The 22,178-nt window shown below is 45.8% G+C and overlaps 1 protein-coding gene across 1 annotated transcript in view; it reads left to right on the top strand.

Moving 5' to 3' along the window:
* The window catches only part of ACOX3 (acyl-CoA oxidase 3, pristanoyl), a 502,436-nt gene that overhangs the window by 329,269 nt on the left and 150,989 nt on the right, over nt 1–22,178 (top strand). Inside the window, exon 13 of the mRNA XM_078678532.1 lies at nt 11,986–12,099. Coding sequence (XP_078534658.1) covers nt 11,986–12,099 — 114 coding nt within the window. The remainder of the gene's footprint in view (nt 1–11,985; nt 12,100–22,178) is intronic.

Here is a 22,178-nt window from a genome sequence, read left to right as displayed (position 1 = left end):
GTCATAAGTAAGAGTGTTAGCGCTCTAGTTGTTCTTTAGAACACTCTGGGAAGCTGCAATAGAACACAAAGACATCAACTGACGGGCTGCTCCTGTTGAAATATAACAGGAAGATATTTGAGATCACACTTGAAACATGTCCTAATTTTTCTTTCTACAGCACTAACCATAATTCCTATAACAAAATCAACCCCATCATTTTGTTCCTTTTTAAATTAAATGTTTTAAGTGTTACCAGTTTATTCCAATCAAGATGGCTTCAGGTGTGCCATACTTTTGTCATAAGTAAGGCTGTTAGCTCTCTAGTTGTTCTTTAGAACACTATGGGAAGCTGAAGTAGAACACAAAGGTATCAACTGACAGTCTCTGCCCTTGTTGGATGTACATGTTTTACTGAGAATGTCAGACTTCATTCTCACATGACTGAGAAAGAAAATGTGAATTTACAGAAAATATGCGCTCATTTTAGCTTTTGGAGCACCTTCCAAAACTCTATGGGACAAGCGTGTGAAAATAGATTTCTCTCAAACACGATTCATGCTATCCCAGCAGTAGGTTTTTCACAGGGTAAAATCACCTTAGAACACACCACAATTCCTTAAATTAGTATGGTACCATCAACAAATAAATTCTAATGTAACTAAAGTCTGTTATCACCCTTTATAGTTCTCCTTTTGGTAACCCTCGAAATCTTCGATTCACTACAATGTATTTCAATGGGGTACTATCATGTTTATTGGTCCCAAGATGGCTGGCAGCAATTCCAGGATGAAGTGCTGACAGCCATTCGGTTCTTACAATGACATGTGTGGTTAGGCTCGGCCCAGATATCGATATTTTTTCTTTTTCAAATTTCTCAGGAACTACTGAACGGATTTACACCATTTGACAAAAAGAGTTATTTCCGAGCCTAGGGCTACCTTTTTGCCAAATGTGGTGTAATTCCGTTCAGCTGTTTGGACTCTAGCCGTGTCTAAAATTTCCTATGGGAATTAACATTGAGAAAACACGTTTTGGGACCCCCCTTTTTTCTCGGCCTCCGCTTGCCGAATCACCCCGAAACTTTTACGATAGAAGCTGACCGGAGCGCCCCATAAGTTTAAAAATGTTGGCGAAGTTTCGTCAACCGCTGCCAAAGTTATTGGGAAACGAATGCTACCATTTTCCTATGGATAATAGGTCCTAACTATAACGACCTACTGGCGACTGCCAGTAGTATTATATATCTTAGTGGCTGTTGGAGTAATCCCTTTATATAAATACCCATATGTATATAGAAACAGACATTTTTACATAGTCTGATATGCACACTTATCTTTTGGTGAAGTATGCAATTTTTTTTCTGATGACTGTGATCAATTTATACATACATATGTACACATGATACTTCTTAAGGTTTGAGTAGGAGGCATAAACCCCTCTATATTTACACTTTTGACATGTCTGATGACCCACATGTAATGCTTGGGACACAGTTGAAAAGGAGACAACAGAATGCCAAGATGATTCGTATGTACCTTCTGTGTGGTTTCTGAAGGACCCAGCTTTTGTCCTACTAGGCAACAGGGAACCCAAGTTAAGTGTGGTTCAAGACTTCAGCCATCTTGACCCAGATACATGCATTTTAAACCTGCTTGTAGTAAGGAAAATAGGAGCAACTGCAAATGCAGGTAGGTCAGGGCCTGGAAGCCTTTAGTCTATTGGTTAGAGATTAGCTACGAGTGTCTTAGAATGTCTCCCACCCACAGGCTGTGAACCCTACAAAGCTTGACCATCACCCAGCCTTCCTCAGAACACTGTTGGACATGCATAAGGATACTAGTGACCCGTGAAAAGGACCTGAGGAGTTTAGACCCCCCTTCCCATTTGAAATACAGTGACACAAGGCTGATCCCCTGGGTGACTCCAAGAACATAAAAAAGCTAAAGATGACATTCCTGTTTATAATCCTAGCTGACCAGTGCCAAATGGAGCTGTACTGGACTCTGCCTGACATCCTTGAAGTCTTTATGTGCTCCCACTGAAGTCCCAGGGACTTGGAGGAGTAGTTCTATGGGTATTTGGGGGAAAACGACATTACATCGCAGCTGTTACTCCACATGCTATTACAACGCATGCATTGAAACAATGCATAACCATCACAATGCAGTTTTCTACCACGCATAGGCCTTTATTACTCATTCCTTTACAACGCATTTCGTTGTAAAGGCATGAAGGGTAATGGGATATGCGTTTTAAATTTGGTAAGTATGGGTTTTGGGATGGCATGGTTAATTTTAAGGTTTAGGGTGGGTAAGGGTTGTGGGTTGGCGTGGTTATTTATTGGGTTTAGGGTGGGTATGGGTTTTGGGGTGGCTAGGGTAATATTAGGATTTAGGGCGGGGATGGGTTTTGGGGTGGCATGGGCAATTTTAGGGTTTAGGGTGGGTATGGGTTTTGGGATGGCATGGGTAGTTTTAAGGTTTAGGGTGGGTATGGGTTTTGGGATGACATGGGTAATTTTAGTGTTTAGTGTGGGTATAGGTCTTTGGGTGGCATGGGTAATTTTAGGGTGGGTATGGGTCTTGGGGTGGCATAGTTAATTTTAGTGTTTCGGGTAGGAATGGGTTTTAGGGTGGCATAGGTAATTTTAGGGTTTGGAGTGGGTATGGATTTGGGTGGCATTGGCAATTTCAGGTTTTAGGGTGGGTAAGGGTTTTGGGTTGCCATTGGTAATTTTTAGGGTTTAGGGTGGATATGGATTTGGGATGGCATGGGTCTATTTAGGGTTTAGGGTAGGTATGGGTTTAGGAGTGGCAAGGGTAATTTAGTGTTTAGGGTGCGTATGAGATTTGGGGTGGCAGGGGTAATTTTAAGGTTTAGGGTAGGTATGGGTTTTGGGGTGGCAAGGGTAATATTAGGGTTTACCATGGGTAGAGGTTTTGGCGTAGCATTGGTAATTTTAGGGTACAGGGTGGGTAAGGGTTTTGGGGTGGTATGGGTTTAGGAGTGGCAAAGGTAATTTTAAGGTTTAGGGTGGGTATGGGTTTTGGGGGGCAAGGGTAATTTTAGGGTTTAGTATGGGTAGCGGTTTTAGGGTGGCAAGGATAATTTTTGGGTGGGTAGGGTTTGAGGGGTTGGTGGATTTTTAGGAAGTGAGTGTGTATACATATATATTCAACATATGTATATATATATATATATATATATGTAGACACATTTATATAAAATGTATACATACATATTTATGTATGGTTTGATATTTTTCAACACACATTATTGTATGGGGAATATATAAAAACATATATAAAAATAAGGGCATTAGTTTACTTTTACATATATTTTTATGCATTTCCATGCATGCCATTACTATAAAAATTATAAGCATTGTACAGGGAAATATAAAGCTGTATTGTAAACATATATAGCATTTATATTTACCTATAAAATATTTATATTTTAAATCATAACTTTAACCTTGCATATGCTTTTACAAAACATGCTTTTACAACAAAATGAGTTGTAAAGGCATGCGTTGTAAAGGTATATGCGTGGTTAATGTTTACCTTGTAATGGTAACGTGTTGTAACAACACATGCGTTGTTACAACCACTTTGTAATGGCATGCGATATAATGACATGCATTGTGGTGTCCTTCAACCGTTATTTGGGCACCAAAATTAGTTTGGGAACTCTTTCAAAACCTTTGCTCTAGAGTTTCAAGTGGACCGACCGCGAAAGGTATCCCACTGCAGTTCAACAGCATGGATTTTATTTTCTGGTTAGTCCCACTTGGAGAAAACTTTTTTCTCAGAACAAAACAACCCTTTTTAGATTACGACTTAGAAACCTTTTCAAACTTTCATACTTCCACGCCCTAGTGCAGCCACTCTACTGTATGTATCCAATCCGCACTCCATCGTGGTCGACTTCAAATTGCGCATTGGTCCTGGTCTACTACAATCATTGACTACCATTGGTCCTTTGCACTAATGGTGCTATTACCCCAGAAATCTTTAAAAATTAATATCGCCGGTTCGCCTTTCGGGAGTTTTGTCGTTTTGGTATTATGTGGTTCATTATATTTTGCTCTTTGTTTATAAATTAGTGGGATATTTATTTTATTGTGTTTTCAGCTTTGTAACTATTTTGGTACTTCTAAATGCTTTACACAGTTTCCCTAAGTTAAGCCTGTCTGCTCTGTGCCAGACATACCAGGGGTTGACCTCATGTTTAAACTATTGAAGCCTATGTCTAGACCTAACAACTTAGTGACTTTTGTTACTTGTGCTGGATAGCTTCTACCCCAATTACTAATTCTTTTTCTCACCAGGGCCCTACACCGGGGGGAGAATATGGCTTAATGGCTAGGGCTGTCGTCCTCGGAGCTGGGGAACCGGGTTCGAGTCTCGGCAGGGACGCCCAACATTCTATGATACTGGGCAAATCACTTAATCTCCCCATTCCTAACAAAAAAAATGAATGTGTCTGTAAGTAACGTAGCTGGTGCTCATGTAAACTGCTCTGATACCTCCTGGTCTAGTATGCGCTATATAAAACTCCACAAAATAAAAACAAATACTCACCGATAAAATAATTATTCCTTCCCAAATGGCTGTACACTCAGTCAAAATAGATATATTCTCGGAGACACATCTGAGGATGAAAGACTTGCCATCGATAACTCTTCCACCATCTTAGGAGACTTTAATTTTCCTCTAGAAATTGGCATGAATAACGACACCAAAACCCTCATAACTGACCTAGAATCCCTGGGCCTTACTCAACGGGTCATAGGCAGTAGGCATGAAGCAGGGCACACTCTTGATGGCCTATTTACTAACGACAACAACTTACACATCACGGAGATCCTCCTTTTAGGATGGACAGATCACCATGCAGTAATATTCACCATGCCATCTAACTCACTGTCACATATGGAATACATACCTGTACCCTAAAGACCTTTAGATCGTGGAAAAACATTGATCATCAACAATTTCGAGAACTACTTTCTGCTTCTGCGACTAAGCTGTCTCATAACCCTAACAACGCAGCCGAAGAATACGCGAAATGGCTCACTTTGACCCTAAATAAACTAGCACCCATTAAAACCACCTCAAAAAATCGCGGTACCCCATCGGCACCTTGGTATACCGAGGCTCTGAGACAGCAGAGACAGCTATGCCGAAATAAAGAAAGACATTGGAAAAAGGCCTATTCCAATGAAGAGAAGGAAAATTATAAGAGAGAACTGACCCAATACAAATCTCTCATTCTACAGGCCAAAAGTAGCTTCTATTCCTCCCAAATTGAGCAAGCTAAGAACTCTAATAAGGAACTCTACCAAGTGGTAGCCAAACTGTCACACTTGCCCCCCCAATCAACCCCCAAACCAACCCAATCGTTCTGTAACAACCTGGCTACTTTTTTCTTTGATAAGGTAAACAACATATACACCAATTTCTCAGAAAAAACCTATACAGACTCCTGCCCTACTACAGCCCCAATTAATCACCCCATTTTTTCACAATTCCATACCATCAACCCCATTCAAGTTGCCAAAACCATGAACACCATTAAATCAGGATCAGCCAAAGATCTTTGTCCCGCATCTATTCTCCGTCCTATTTCAGATATCATTGCACCCCAACTTGCTAACATCTTTAACACCATGTTTAACACTGGAATATACCCTGCAATCTGGAAGGACACTCTCCTTAAACCCCTGCTGAAAAAGCCTCACCTTGATGCGTATGATTCCAACAACTATCGACCGATAGCCAGCCTGCCATTCCCAGCTAAAATTGCCGAAAAATTGATGAATCTCCAAACCTCCCAATACATTGAAGAACACTCCCTCTCAGACGACAGCCAATTTGGCTTTCGCAAACATCATAGCACCGAGACCACACTCATCAAATCCACCGATGAGATAAGAATGGCACTTGACCAGTGAGGAGCGGCAGTACTCATACTGCTGGATCTCACCGCGGCCTTTGACACGGTCGATCATAATATCTTGATTGACCGTGTCAATGCCTTAGGCATCCAAGCTAAGGCAAAAGACCTCTTGACATCCTTCCTAGCCTGCCGCACCAAGACGGTCCAGCTAGGAACCTTTCTATCTGAACAACTGGCCTTACCTTGTGGTGTCCCTCAAGGCTCATCCCTCAGTCCAACCCTATTTAATATCTATGTCACTGACCTGGCAAGGGTCATCAAGGACTGGGGCATGAGCCTAACATCTTATGCGGATGACACCCAATTGGTCCTCACTATCAAAGAGAACGGAGAAAAAATAGCGGCCAATTTTCAGCAGGGCATGCTGGCCATCATCAACTGGATGTCAGTAAACTGCCTCAAACTGAACTCCAACAAAACCGAGGTCATGACATTCTGCAAGCTCACCCCCACCTGGCCAGATGCATGGTGGCCCACTAGCCTAGGCCCTCCCCACCTCCCAGTTACCAAGGTCAAAAACCGAGGAATACTCATAGATGACAAACTCACTTACTCGGCCCATGTCAACTCCATTGTTTCATCATCGTTCTTTAAACTCAAAGCCATAAAAAAGATCCTCCCGTTTCTTCCCCCGAACTCTGGCAAAACCTTGATCACCTCATTTGTCATGTCGTCAGTGGACTACTGCAACGGACTCCTGGTTAATGCCCAAAGCAAGGTCATTAAAAGGTTGCAGGCCATACAAAACGCTGCGGCCAGATTGCTTTCAGGCACCCCTAAATTCCAACCCATTGCCCATACCATCAAAAAATATCACTGGCTAGCAGTCAAAAACAGAATAAAGTTTAAAGCTCTCTGTATCTCCTACAAAGCTTCTCACAAACAAGGCCCGCGATTTCTTCTTAACCCTTTCGCATTCCATGTCCCCAAACGATCACTCCGCTCAATGAATAAGTCTATCATGACAGTCCCATGTACCAGAACTGTTGCATGGGGCGACCGCAGTTTCCACGTATCAACGGCAAAAATTTGGAACTCCTTTGAACCTGATGTCAGGTCTGCCCCCACTCTGACCATTTTCAGACGAAAAATAAAGACATGGCTCTTCAACCAATAACTTCTTCCCCTCTCCCCTTCATTCTGCTTCATCCATAGCGCCGAGACGCCCTTGGGCAATTGTTCGCGCTCTACAAATCGCATAAATAAATAAATAAATATGTTTTTGGTACCCTTTTCAATTTCCCAACAAAGCCACCATCATAACAAACGGAACAGGCATTGTAACGGTTAGGGGGGTCCTATTGGATGCCGAGGTGCAGCTCCAAGATGTGAAGTAGTTGTGTATTGGGACTTGGAAGAAAAAAGGGAGGTATGAGAGGGGAAAGTATATTAGGTGAGGACATCATTGTGGCCCTGAACCCCACGATAGATTGCTCCACAACTAGATTGTATTTCCTACTATCACAAGGTATTGAACACCTAGCTCTCATCCCTATATAGATTTTTCAACATACAAATGAGTTTGATTATGCTTTTATTTCAATGTATACAGAAGTATTTGAGAAAAGACGTTATTCTAATCAGTAATCTCTTAGTCACAACTGTAATGGAATCGTAAATTGGTGTGAATATTCTTTTGAACCACTGGGTTGTCTCATTTCATCTGGAATAGCCATTATCAGTACACAAGTAAATCCACAAATTGGCATTTAACCCGTTCCGTGCTGCCGTCGGCCATTGGCCGACGGCAGCACTACCTCCCCAGTGCTGCCGTCGGCCAATAGCTGACGCGGCCCCGCCCGTTTTGAGGAAGTGCCGCACTTCTGCAAAATCGGGGCCGCCGTTAAGGCGTTAAAGACCCAACTGTATACACCTTGATTCCTTAAATCTGCGCTTCTTTGAGAATATCGAGCAGATGAGCAGACTATGTCCTGGGGCACTGTGTCAGATACAGCCAAGGGGGTCATATGGGGTAAATTGATCTCTCAATTGGCCATATTCCTGAAGTTAACCAAGGAGAGTAAGCTTTAGTCTAGATATCCAACACAAATGGGATGGAACCAGGCAAAACCTATGGACTGCATCACTAGGCAAAGATGAATGAAACTAGTGCAAATATTGCGACTAAAACTGCATGCAAAAATGTTCTTTACTCACAAAAATATTACAAACATGGTGGCAAAATAGATAGGCCACTAGCACACAAACTTAACATAATTAAAATTAGAAACCACATATCTGCCATTAAAACTATAAGGGACAATGCTTTTCACATGACTATGGACATTATAGGCCTTTTTTCGACTTCAAATTCTCCCTCCACCCAAGGGGGTAACAACCCGCTAACTGTCCAGTGCCTAACCAATTTTACCTTTCCAACAGTAGATCCAGGTAACCTAATGAACCAGAGGAGGCTATTTCTCTACAGAAGGTGTAAATGATCATCAAGAAATTGGAGAGTAATAAGGCTCCGAAAGCGCTAGGATGCCTGGCTTCACCTTGGGGGTGCCCAGTAGGGGGCATCTCACAGGGAAAGCCAGGAAGGGATCCACAGCGGTATACAGCGCCAGGATGCCTGAAAGGTGATAGTGCGCTTTACAAGTATACATACATACACAGGCTGCTGGTCCATATGGATTCACCGCATAATCTTGTAAAGCCTTCATTTGTTTATCAGCTGAATCTCTAGCCAAAGTCATATTTGAAGTTCATGAGCCTGCATGAGTTCTCGAAAATCACATAGCATAGACACCCCAGTGCCTGGCAAAGTATCTTCCTCAAAGGCTCTCACGCAGGCCAATATGGGCCAAGCTGTTTCTGTACTGGAGACAAGTTGAACCCTTATGAATGCCTTGGGAATTGTTTTCATAGAAGCATTAGTCCTTTTTCAGTCCCCTGGTGCCTCCCTGTCTTCATTCATCCAGTCCCAGGTCTGTTTTCAAGTACTGAAGAACTAGGAACAGTTTCCATCTACCACTCTTATTTATACTGGAAAGTATCTGCATATACATAACGTCTTAGCTGAGTCTTTGATTTCCAACCTGTTGAGTGTAGTCTAGGAATAGTTATATCTTTGCATTCCTGAAGTGTGTCTATCTCATCATTCTCGCTACTGTAGAATTACTGCCATCTGTCTTTTGTTTAACAGTCTAAATATCACAGACCTAAGTGGTGCTTCTTCTGATGAGGTCTTTGTGTCCTTTCAATCAAGAAGGGGGATGATAGGCCACTTCGTTTCAAGAGTTTGATTAACCTGTCCTTTATAAAGACCTTGATACACCTACATTTTGCCCTCTCCAGCAGTCCACCATCTGCATATTTTTTCCGCAGTATCTGTATTCTGTACTGCACACCTGTGGCTTGCAATTCCACAGGTTTAGGCAACTTTTGAAATGCTGCAAAGTCTGCTTTGTTGTTTTGGGGTATCTCATTGATCACCAACTCTGTGGTGGAAGCCTACTCACAGATAACAGCATCGAAGTTCACCAATATGCAGACGATTCACAAATATACTTGAAAGTCTCTTCTGCTTCAGATATCCAAAGCCTCAAGCACTGCTTGTACATCATCCACCTGGATGTCTAGTCTCTCTTCCAAAACAAAAGTCAAACATGTCTTCCAGAAGGCAACTTCAGAGCTGCTGTTCATGCCCTCATACTCTCACATCTGGATGGTCGAAGAACCCTATTCCATGGCGTCTACGAAGATACAGTGGTACCCCTTAGGGGCACCGTACATGCTGCAGCAAATCACATCCAGGGATTGAAGAAATATTCTCATTCAAACACCCATCCTGATGGAACTCTATTGGGTACCCTTGCTGGCATGCATCATCTTCAGAATCAGCTGCATTATTAACAAAGCTATCAGACCAGCACCCTGCTTATCTTGAAGACAAGCTCACCATCTGTGGTGGATTCTGGCACACCCGTAGCCAGGACACCTTTAGACTGCAGTCTAAGAACTGTAAAAAAGAACAAAAATAGACAGGAGGCCTTTCTCATCTATGCACCCTGGATCTGTAACATCCCCATATAATCTGGATTGCCCCAACGCTATTTCATTTCAGGATATATTTGAAGAATCGACTCTATAAAGAGCACTACATCACAATTTATTAACAATCCTCAACCCAGCCCCATCTCCTCTTGTTAACTTATGATTGTCTTTGACCATGTACAGTGCTCTATTCTTTTGGCTAGGTTTGTGCTATCGAAATACCCTGTACATATTCAAACGTATATGTACATACTTGGCCTGATATCTTAACCAAGTCCATTCTCAAAAGATTAAGATTGATGGTTACAGCTTGCTTCCAATGAGAGTCATTTGTAGGCAGATTTTGAGTGTCACATACCTTTCTGTGTGGAATTAATCAATATATCAAACCAAAACAAAACAAAACAGAAAAAGATGAAGTCTCTGTAAGCGTGTCTATGGCGTTTCGACCCTTAGAAAAATAGGAGCTGCTATGTCAAGCTCTCTTAAAAACACGTCGATTTTGGTGGAAGGAAGGCTCAACCTCTCTACCGGGCTATCACAATGTGATAGTCCCTAATAGGGCATTAAATGCTCCTAATGCGACCACCTTGCAGGAGGAACATGAGGTGGCTTTTCTAGGGGAAGATGCTCTTTTTTTTCTAAAGAACTAATGCAAGAGATCGCTTTGAATTTTAATAGATGTTAGTTCACCCAGCAGGATTGATTTCTGAACCCTCAGTGGCTTCAAATTGTTGATATTGTTCAGCGCCTCAACAACCCCAGCCAACGCGCAGCAATCTTAGTCCTGATGAGACCCTCTAATCCTTCTTAGTGGGTCGTAAAGCCGTCAACACACTTTCAGAGACAGACAAAGTTTCCAAAACTGTGATACAATGATTTATTCTTTGTACTCTAGATAGTATTGAGTATAAACTGCTGTCTCTTCAATCAACCAATACACCTTCAATGTTTATTTCTCACTTCACCTTTTTCTGTTTTATTTTGGTTTTGGTTTGATTACACACCTGAGGTCTACTTATTCTATTTTCTTTCCTTATGTCCTGAAAGACACTCACAATGTTGTTTGTTGACATAATTCTTGTTTAATAAAACTCGGTTTGGCTGAACCATAGTTGCTTATAGAAATACTGGTTGTGCTATTATTGTTTTTACAAAACGTTATTTAAGAATACTGGTCTGCATGGATTAATTCCACACAGAAAGATCTGTGACACTCAAAATCTGCCTACAAATCAGTTCCATGTGATCGCCTGTTTCAAGGATTACTTGATACCCCTGTTCGCATGGACATAAGAGTTGCTCTTGTTTTTGTTCAAATATAAAAAATAAAAATAAATCCAATTAAGGTGTTGTATTATTTATTGCAGAAAAGGCATTTCAAAAGCTCAGGACAGGGGATATGAACGCGTACCTGTGGTTTTTCAATCTTCCATATGAAGGTGTGAACCACGACTTACCCAGGTGTATTCAGCCAGTTTCTTCATCTGTGCTGTTCTGCCTTGTTGTGTATGTGCTGAGCTGTACATAGCAAACACCTTCAATGGAGGTTTTCACCAGGCAATAAGTGGTACATGAGGGATCAATAACTCCAAATGTTATTTAGACAATGTGAAGCCCCCATGCCCGTCAGAGTGGCAGGTGCTTCCAGACTCCATCATGAGAATCCACTTAGTGCCCAGGAGGTATGGTCAAGCAGCATGTTAGTACCGCACCTTCCGCACTGAAGTTTGCAAAGCTCCTGGGAGAAGAGGGAGAGAAAGAGAGATAGAGGTCCACACCAACAGTTAACACAACAGATCCAGATCCCTCACTTCTCAAGGAGGCAGCGCTTATGCATACTCAGAATGTTATTCTCTGGTGCAACTATCCCAACAAATCGTGTTCTGATTTGCAAGAGAGTTTAAAGTTTAACTGTTAAGTTTGCAAGTTCTAGTTGCCTGTTTATATTTTGCCAGCCTTTCAATTTTAAAAATGCCTTGCTCCTGGATGATTTATACATTGGCAACTGCCGTTTATTGGTGTATTGTACTTTTATTTTAGGTCATGATCCTATTGAGTCCCCTCTTGGTTCAGTTAACTTTTTGGAAGACTATAATTCTATTCTTGGCCTGAAGTTCACAGCGACCACTGTTGAAGATTGCATGGATTCTGCAGGTAGATGTTTCCACATAACCTAATGTACTCTATGTAGAGATTGAATCTTTACCTCTGTTTCTTCCTCACACTGTCTACTCATAAAATTAGCTCAAATATAGTTTGAGCAAATTAATAATGGGAGAACTACATCTTTATGTATTTGTGTTTCTGGTCTGGGTCTTTTTGTTTGGATACATGTTCAAAATGAACCCCTCTTTACTCTAGCTATTCTGATATAATTGTTCGTGTTCAAAATATGTTAATGCGTAGAATATGCATTAGATATAGAAAAGTATATCTGAATTCCTTAAACTTCTATTATGAATTTATAATAACGAGCCATTTTAATTTCCATAAATTGACCTCATAAATTAAAGGTGGTGTATTTCCTGAATTTCACTCACATTGCACATTAACAGCACAAATACTCGAATTGCACATTAACAGCACAAATCCTGCAAAATACATTTTATAAAACATATTTTTGAAATGACATTTCTATACTGCAGCATTTTGTACTTTCATTGAAAGTTCACAGATGTAGGTATATCATGTTCAGCCCCCCTACCAATAGTGCTGCTGTGTTATCTTTATGCTGCCAGTCGTACAGACTAGTTTTAAACAAATATTTGAACACATATGTTTTCATCTCCGATATAGTTCTTCTATACTTGTATTTTGTATCTTGAATTTATATTTCCCAACAGTACTGCATCCTACTGGCTTCTAGGCACCCCCACGGTATCCATAGTGCAACCCAGAACTCCAGTATATAAGACGAAACTTTCAAGAGCCCAATTACTGTACATGTACATTGAACTATAACCGTCCTTGTAAACAATATCAATTTTGGCCAAATAAGTAAGCAAATCACTCAACTTCAGTTAGGGTTAGATCTTGAATGACTAAAAGATATAAAGGTGGCGCAAGGAAGAAGGTAGCAAATTCTCTCCTTTTTTTAAATTAGATTTTCCAAATTAGCTCTTTCCTGTTCAACCCCCACTCGGGGACAAAAAAGTAGACTGATGTTTCCCATAATAATAAAATGAGCAGCGGTCAAGGTAGGTGTTGTAGATGCCTTTTCTTAAATTTGAATATAATGTTAAGAAAAGTTGGTGAAGTGACTCAGGGGGTCTCGCTAATCAATACAAATTGTGAATGATAAAATCCTTATAGCTATTGTGATGCCCGTTTCTAGCATCATAAAAGCATGAACCCGTCTCCATGGTCCGCTGGGTCTTGTTGTATGAGGTATTGTCTGAGCGAGCCCATATGTCTTTGGGTCTGGCGCATGGGGTTTGGATGGCAGCAAAGTCTCTGGCCATTTCACCCCCATAAGCAGCATCCTTGAGCCATTTCCACAGTCCGATGGGGCAGTCCTTTCATCCACATTTTCATGAATCGGCTCTTTGTGTACATTAACAGAATGGCTCCTAGTTTACGCCCTATTTTTGCGAGGTCCTTAACATAATCCAGCAGCAATACTTTGTTGGGTGCAGTCAATTGCATATCCGACAATATGAATAATAACATGTGCTGTCTCAGCAAAATACTGCACCAACTGCAGGCATTCCCATGCCCTGACTGACACTGTGTGCACGAGGAGGGCCTATTTTGTGAAGCACGGCAGGAGTGCAGTACATTCTGTATGGAAATTTAACTGAAGGAGCTTGTGACAGTAGTTGATGGAAACCTCTTTTGTTTGCATGTAGCAGTATTTATAGACCTCCCCCTTCTTAGTTTCCCACCTGCCCAGTGCCCAACTAGGAACTATATGTTGGCCAGAGACAGTCTGTACAGCCTAGACACACACCTTCCGCCTCCAGGGTCTCTGACCGTCTGTGTGAGCGGGGTAAACAACTCTCATCAGGAAACAACTGCCTTCTCAGTCTGATGGCGTGCCTGATTCTGAGATAGTCAGTGCGTTCAAGAGCGGTCTGTGTGTCCGCCCCTCCCCAAACTGCTTGTAGGACAGGAACTTTCCAGCCACAAATAGTTGCCCAAATGTCCACAGCCCAGATGTCACAAGCCTGATTTGAACCCCTTTGTCTAACATAGGGAATTCGTGAGAGTATATCTGCACCGCATCGTTCGCCTCAGCCATGTGTAATGACGAGATGACAGGGAGAGATAAAGTAAGCGACCAGCTTTATTCAACAAGCGATACGGCATGCCATTGGAATAGCGACTTTAGCGTAAGCCCCGACAATGTTCTAAATGCGCGCCGGGGGACACGCGAACGGACACAGCAGGCAGGACGGGGCGGGAAAGGGACAAGAACAGGGTAGGTCACAGCATATTACACATGGTCCATATTGGCCATGTTGTGCAGTGTACCACGTAGACTAAATGCATCGGTCTGGGTATTTGTAGCATAACACTAGTGTGTAGGTTTCCTAGCAATATTTTGCTAGTTTTCTACAGGCAAATGGGGGTGCCCCACACCGTGTGTTGAGCCAGTAAACCACATTGGACTGGGCTGCGTGATAATCCGATCATTGGAGGTTTCTTAATGAGGGCGGGGAAACATCGCCTCCTTACCCGTTTCAAGCCGCGCTAACGTGAAATATAAAATGGTAATTATATGATTTAATTGCCATTTTATTTGATCCTATGGAGCACCACAGCCACTGGCATCCCCCGAGCCAGGAGGAATGGGGGCATGTCCTTTGTTGCCTTGGCTACTGTCTTTTTAATATCTTTAGATAAAGCATAATTCAAACATGCAAATTATATATGAATTAATTCTAGGGGTGGCATGGCCATGCCGTTCACCGCCGTAATGGTTGCACGGTTATGAAGCTCTGAAGCTGATAGTCTCTATCCTGCTCTCCTGAGAGTTACGGCATACCTTCCTGCTTCTGCGCCTCATAAAGAGATGAACACTACCCCCAAACTCACGGAGTGGCCGGACGCCCGCTGATTGCTCTCCCACTGAACCATCCTACTGCAGCACTGCTGGGTCCGGAGAGTGTGGCATAGCCCGCCTTAGAGGCCCCTCGGCGACAAGGGCAGCGGGTGAGCCTGAGGCCGGGGCTATGGAGCCTTGCTGGCCCGCTTCCCCATGCCTCCCTCATATCTACCTCCTCCGGCCTCCCGCTCCAGTTTTTTGCTGCCACAGCTTTTCTTTCTACGCGGCCGATCGTGCCCGCATCCACCTTGACCCATCATTGCACTAGGTGCGGGGTTTGGCTGTGGGCCGTCTGGACATTGGCTGCTCGCCGTGGGAGTGCTCCGGGGCGGGGGAGGGGCAGGGTGGGCGATGCTGCGCGTGTAAGGTACATTGTTCTATTTATTTATTTATTTAATAACTTTTTTACCCAACTCCTGTCCATCGTATGTCGGACTCTACTACATCCTCCCCAAACTGACCCTCCCCCGCCCACCGCCCCGCAGAGCTCCCACGGCAAGCCGCCTCTGCGTCTGGAGGACGCCGGGCCGCTATCTTTTCCCTACAGCCCGACGCAGACTACAAGATCGCTTCCCTGGGACGACGCCCTCACACTGCGGAGAGCTTTGCCGCTGCATTTTGCAGGAGGCCGAGGCTATTGGCGCAGCACCTCCTTGGCACCTGAACACCGGGAGTCTGCGCTCCACCGGCACGTCTTCAGGTTAGGCCTCCTCCATCGGCCCTGTGAGGTAGACCACCCACCTCGAGTACTACTACCGATGCTGCCTGCCTGGGCTACGATGTGTGAGTAACGCTTCCCAGGCCACCTCTGATGTTTTATGAGCCTCCTTTGAACTAAACTCCATTCTGCTCTTCATCATTGAGGCCCTCTTCCAGATATTTTTAGGTTTTGCCTGGCGAAAGCTGCGCTCTGCGCAGCTTTTTCGCGCAGGCGAAAACCTAATGAGAACTGTAGTGTGGGTTTGGGTCGGCCCTCGTCATTCATTGGCTGGCTCCATAAATGGAGCCTAGCCATTGGACGAGGGGCCTGTCCGTCAATGCCGGACCAGATTCGGGGGCGTTCCCGAGATTCTTTGGCTTTTGCCGACGTCACGCGACGTCAGCCGAAAGCCGGGAACGCCCCCGAATCTGGTCCGGCTGCCTTCCTGCTCCGTGAGCGGTGTGATTAGAATTATTCGGAAATACAAAGAAAAAAAAAGTTTCTTGCTGCGCAAAACGTCCATTGGAGAATCCTGAAGCTCTCTCTGCCAACGACTTCTGCTTTTTTACGCAAGAATAATTGAAACCATTATCTGGAGAGCACAGAATGTTTTTGAAAGCCTGCCAGCTAATTTTCCAGTAACTTCTTCGGCAGTGGTACGCAGACAACTCTTCGATCTGAAGTTCAACAATTGCACTTTTAAGAGCTGGCCTCTAATTTGATTTGCAGTTATAAGATTTATATTTTGTGATTGGCTCTACGTTTAATTATTGTTTTAATTAATACAATCTTATTATATGAAAACCCCCTCATTGCAGCCGCCGTCATTTCTGTGATCCTGTTGGTGTTTAGAGCCGACCCCACGTGAACAGACCGGTGGCCGAGTGGAACGGAGATGCCACCTCTACTAATTAATACAAAGTGCACGCTCCCCCGTGTTCCCGCCCCCCGTCCCGCTGTCCTTGTTCTCGCCCCCCCCTCCCGCCCCCCCACCCGTCTCCTCTGCAGACCATTGGGTGTCTGCAGAGAGCGTCGTAACGCCGTGGTTCAGGGCTCGGGGTTGGTCCCGCTCTCTGCAGTGCGGGGTGTTGCACAGATCCGAGGGTCATGTCATTAACACCTCCCCAGCCCCTTCTGACAGCAGCTGCTCGACCCGCTGTCCTTCCTGCGGAGCTGGGAGCCAGCGCACCACGCACCGCAGAGGGGAGTGAAAGGAGGAGGGGCAGGAGGCGGGCAGGAACTGGATCCGATGAGCTGACTGCCCCGTCCGCCCGCGCAGCGCCTTCCCGCGCCCCCGGTGTTGGCTCGGCTGAGCTTTCCCTTTTCATTTCCTGGATTGCGACGCTGTGATTGGCCCGCACGCAGGATCCCGGGAGGAGGAACTTATGTGACCCCCGGCCCGGAGCTTGGATAACGCAGGTAAGCTCTCCCTCCTTCCCGTGCCCCCTTGTTTCAGGAAGTAAAGGGGTTCTTGTGACCGCCTGTCCTGTTCCTCACCCTTGGATCCGCAGGAACTGGGCGAGGAGAAGGATCTTGGGATAAGGAAATCCGGAGAGGTAGGCCACAGTCACGCTTCAAGGTGTGTACTCGGGCAGCACTCCCGCCCCGTTAACAATTGACACGTAACACGAGTGAGTAACCTACACAAACATGTGTTACGGATCCTGTCACTCTGTTTTCTGCGCTTTTACAATCCGTGATATTCCTTAAAACGTGAATTAGTGAGAAACCCTGAAAGGGTGAAACGCAACAAGACAGAAAACTTCCCCAGTTGCTGCTGTCATCACGCCTGCCCTTTCCCATACGTGTTGTATGTATCAGCTTTTCTCAACAACAGTGGCTGCTTCTGGGGAACAGCACGTCTGAAAGTTATCTGTCACTTTCTTCCTGCCCCACTCGTTAACCCTCTCCATGTATTTTGCTTTTCAGGGCGTTGTTTATAGCGAGTAACCTGGCAGATACATTAATTATTGGAAGCTGTTTTAGAATGCATTGTACGTTGTTATTTCATTCTTAAATCAGTTCTGGTAAATGCGTTTAAATATTATTACAGTCCGTACTGGGCATTCTTTGCTGTATAGTTAGTTATACACAAAATTCCGCTCATAAAGCACATTTTACGCGTTTGTAGGTGTAGGCGTTTGTAAGTGAAAGCTGCACTGGTGAAGTCGTAGCAAGTTTCCGGACAGGCTTCAGACACAGAGAATTGCCTCTGGTTTCAGGGATCCAAGCACTGCTTCCCTGGTCTTATAGGGACTGGTTACAGTTATGAAGTACGGGCGTTGGTTTCAAGGATCCCTGTGCTGTTTTCCCAGGCCAGCTGTTTGCTGCCCTCTCCCAGCCTGCCCTCTCCCAGCCTGCCCTCTCCCAGCCTGCCCTCTCCCAGCCTGTCCTCTCCCAGCCTGTCCTCTCCCAGCCTGTCCTCTCGCAGCCTGTCCTCTCGCAGCCTGTTCTCTCCCAGCCTGTCCCCTCCCTGCCCTTTCCCAGCCTGCCCTCTCTCAGCCTGCCCTCTCCCAGCCTGCCCTCTCCCAGCCTGCCCTCTCCCAGCCTGCCCTCCCAGCCTGCCCTCCCAGCCTGCCCTCTCGCAGCCTGTCCTCTCGCAGCCTGTCCTCTCGCAGCCTGTCCTCTCGCAGCCTGTCCTCTCGCAGCCTGTCCTCTCGCAGCCTGTCCTCTCGCAGCCTGTCCTCTCGCAGCCTGTCCTCTCCGGGCCTGCCCACTCCCAGCCTGTCCCCTCCCTGCCCTTTCCCAGCCTGTCCACTTCCAGCCTGCCCTTTCCCAGCCTGCCCTTTCCCAGCCTGCCCTTTCCCAGCCTGTCCTCTCCCAGCCTGTCTACTTCCAGCCTGCCCTCTCCCAACGTGCCCTCTCCCAACCTGCCCTCTCCCAGCCTGTCCCCTCCCTGCCCTCTCCCAGCCTGCCCTCTCCCAGCTTGTCCCCTTCCTCTCCCAGCCTGTCTCCTCCCTGCCCTCTCCCAGCCTGTCCTCTCCCTGCCTGTTGTCGTGTCCCGGCGGCAGCAGGCAGGAGCGTGCACTGCGTCCCCGAAGTAACAGCCCTAAAGCAAGCAAGAAGTACGCCCCCCCTCCCACCAATCCCTGTTAGGTAGTGGAAACTGTCCAAACTGGGGTGCAGACAGCCCCTCTCACCTTTCGGCCTGGTACCACTGCACCAGCCGCACTACTTCCCTACTGACCGTTCTCCACTTCAGCCCCGTCTAAATTACAATTCATGCTTGTGACCCTTTTGCCTGCTTGTGCTTGTTTTCATGACCCTGTTGCCTGCTTGTGCCTCCGTGTGCCCATGTTGCCTGCTTGTGCCTCTGTGTGCCCCTGTTGCCTGCTTGTGCCTCCGTGTGCCCCTGTTGCCTGCTTGTGCCTCGGTGTGCCCCTGTTGCCTGTTTGTGCCTCCGTGTGCCCCTGTTGCCTGTTTGTGCCTCCGTGTGCCCCTGTTGCCTGTTTGTGCCTCCGTGTGCCCCTGTTGCCTGCTTGTGCCTCCGTGTGCCCCTGTTGCCTGCTTGTGCCTCCGTGTGCCCCTGTTGCCTGCTTGTGCCTCCGTGTGCCCCTGTTGCCTGCTGGTGCCTCCTTGTGCCCCTGTCGCCTGCTTGTGCCTCAGTTTTCGTGCCCCTGTTGCCTGCTTGTGCCTGTTTTCGTGCCCCTGTTGCCTGCTCGTGCCTCCGTGTGCCCCTTTTGCCTGCTTGTGCCTCCGTGTGCCCCTGTTGCCTGCTTGTGCCTCCGTGTGCCCCTGTTGCCTCCGTGTGCCCCTGTTGCCTGCTTGTGCCTCCGTGTGCCCCTATTGCCTGCTTGTGCCTCCGTTTTCGTGCCCCTGTTGCCTGCTTGTGCCTCCGTTTTTGTGCCCCTGTTGCCTGCTTGGGCCTCCGTTTTGGTGCCCCTGTTGCGTGTGCCCCTGTTGCCTGCTTGTGCCTATGTGTGCCCCTGTTGCCTGCTTGTGTCTCTGTGTGCCCCTGTTGTCTGCTTGTGCCTCTGTGTGCCCCTGTTGCCTGCTTGTGCGTCTGTGTGCCCCTGTTGCCTGCTTGTGCCTCTGTGTGCCCCTGTTGCCTGCTTGTGCCTCCGTGTGCCCCTGTTGCCTGCTTGTGCTGTGTGGGTGTGTGTGGAGGGCTCTGTGTGGCTGTGTGTGTGGGGGGCTCTGTGTGGCTGTGTGTGTGGGGGCTCTGTGTGTGGGGGTGTGTGTGGGGGGCTCTGTGTGTGTGTCATTTGCGAGAGATAAAGCTAGTGGCATTGTAAATGACAATGCCATTTATTTATGTTAAAAAAAACATAAATAAAAATAATGTCAAGAGCAATGCCAATAGCTCTAACTTTAACAAAGGCAAAACCATTGCATTGTAAATGCTTGTTCTGCCTTGTTGTGACTTCCTACCCTGGAAACTTAATCACTCTATTAGTGTTGGACTGGGCATACTCTGGTTACCTCGCGTCCTGAACTTGCTTTGCTGCGATTGTCCCTACTCTTCTACTACTGGTGGGGCCCACGCTTCTTAGAACAAGGCGTGCATTGTTCTGTTTGGGACACCCTATAACTTAGTCTGGTGTTTTCCTCTTTACTGCTTCTGCCCACCCGCCGCTCTTACCTCTCCAGGGGCCAAATTTCATCATGGGCCGGAGGGACCCAAGGCAACGGAAATTCACTTTTGACTTCGCTAAATCGACCAGGAGGTCCGATTCCTCTTGGATGTTGAGGATAGTCATTTTGAGGATGGTTCCCAGAACACCCGTAGAGCACAGCGGCAATTGTTGTGGAGCTCCGGGCTAGTTTACTCGCTATTGATGTCGTCTTTGACGCCTATGTCGCTTGACTGGCCTGCATGGGAAAATGCCTCGAGTGTCATGGCAATCATCTCGATGCAGCTGATGATCATGTATCCAGCCTGGAACACAGCACAACTTCCCTGACCTGGTGCTTGGAGAAGACAAAAAGTCTACTGAAAGCAGTAGCCATAAAAAGCAAGGACTTCGAGGCACACTCACGCCAGAATAGCATTCATATAGTAGGCCTTGCGGAATCCATAAGCATGGGTCACCCCGAATATTTTGTAGAAACTCTGCTTACCACTCTATTTGTTTCCCATCTTTTCACTTCTACATTTGTTGTCAAAAGCGCTCATAGGTCTATCGGGCCCCATTCACCTCTGGGCACTTCCCCCACCCCATTGTGGCTCGTCTCTTGAATGATAGGGACCATGACACTATACTTCACCTGGCCAGGGAACAGGCCCCACTGCAATATGAAGACACCACAATCTCCAACTCTCACCGCCCAGGAGGCGAAGCAAACATTCAACGATGCCAAAGCGCTCCTCCGTGAGCATGGAATCAAGTATTGAATGCTGTACCCTGCTAGGCTCCAGGTGGTTGTGGATGGCAAGGCCCTATTCTCCGACGACCTGGGCTATGTGCTCTCCTGTTGTAAACAGCTGGTCCCTGGCAAACCCTCTTCGCCCCGCACCACCCCAAAGCGCTCCTCATCCGAATGCACTATTCCAGTGCACACCTTTCCATCCTAGTTGAACTGGTCAATAACGATTTGGCATTCCATGTTGAATCTCAAATGTTCCCATGGTGATATACTGCTGTAGTCAACTAGCTTTATCTTGCCCTTGCAATTCCCTTCTTATGTAATCCACATGTCTTTTTGATTCATCATCAGTATCTACTCTTAATTATGGGCATTGATTACCGCTGCTTTGTTTGCCCTCCAATTAGTATTCCATATTTTGAATGTTGGGGTTTCTGTTTGTTGTTTGGGTTTTGATGGGATTTACTGGGTCTCTTATAACCAGTGTAGGAGGTGGGTGAGTTTTATCGGTTTCTATCGTTATTGTTTCCTATTGTCTTCTTGCCTTCACATTAGGCTGAATGAGACTATACAAGACCTCATATACACGACTTTGGTGTGCGTGACGAGTCCTCTTATAAAGTTGATGGGGGGTAATTGTCAAAATGTAGACCATACATTTCTCTTTGGGAATATCCGCGGCCTCAACATCCCTCGTAAGGCTAAACTGGCATTTTCATATCTCAATCTTGACACTTTATGAAGTTTGCGGTCTTACAGGAAACACATCTTCCTCCCCAATCCTCCCCTAATGCAGCATCTTGAGGGTCCCATGTATCTTTTGTCAACTATTGCTCATACTCCCGTGGAGTTTGTATTCCCCTTCATAAAAGCCTTCTCTTTAGCTACCACACTACTATATCTGATACTCAAGGCCGCTATCTCCTTGTAACAGGAACACTGATGGAGAGGAGGATCCTTCTATCGAATAATAATAATAATAATAATCAAGCTTATAAAGCGCCTGGTTACACTAATGACAGTGTGTCCCCGCGCTGTGTAGACTCAAGGAATCGGCTCATACATCTAGCACGTAGAAGTAGCCACACGCAGCGCCAAGCAGACCTAATTTTTAGGGAAAAGAAGCGTTTTAAGTTTCAGCCTAAATCTCGGCTCTGATGGCTCCATACGGAGTTCCAG

The sequence above is a fragment of the Lissotriton helveticus genome, chromosome 2_2 (genome assembly GCF_964261635.1).
Source record: "Lissotriton helveticus chromosome 2_2, aLisHel1.1, whole genome shotgun sequence".
In the NCBI taxonomy this organism is placed as follows: Eukaryota; Metazoa; Chordata; class Amphibia; order Caudata; family Salamandridae; genus Lissotriton; species Lissotriton helveticus.
This window is presented reverse-complemented; position numbering and strand designations above follow the sequence as displayed.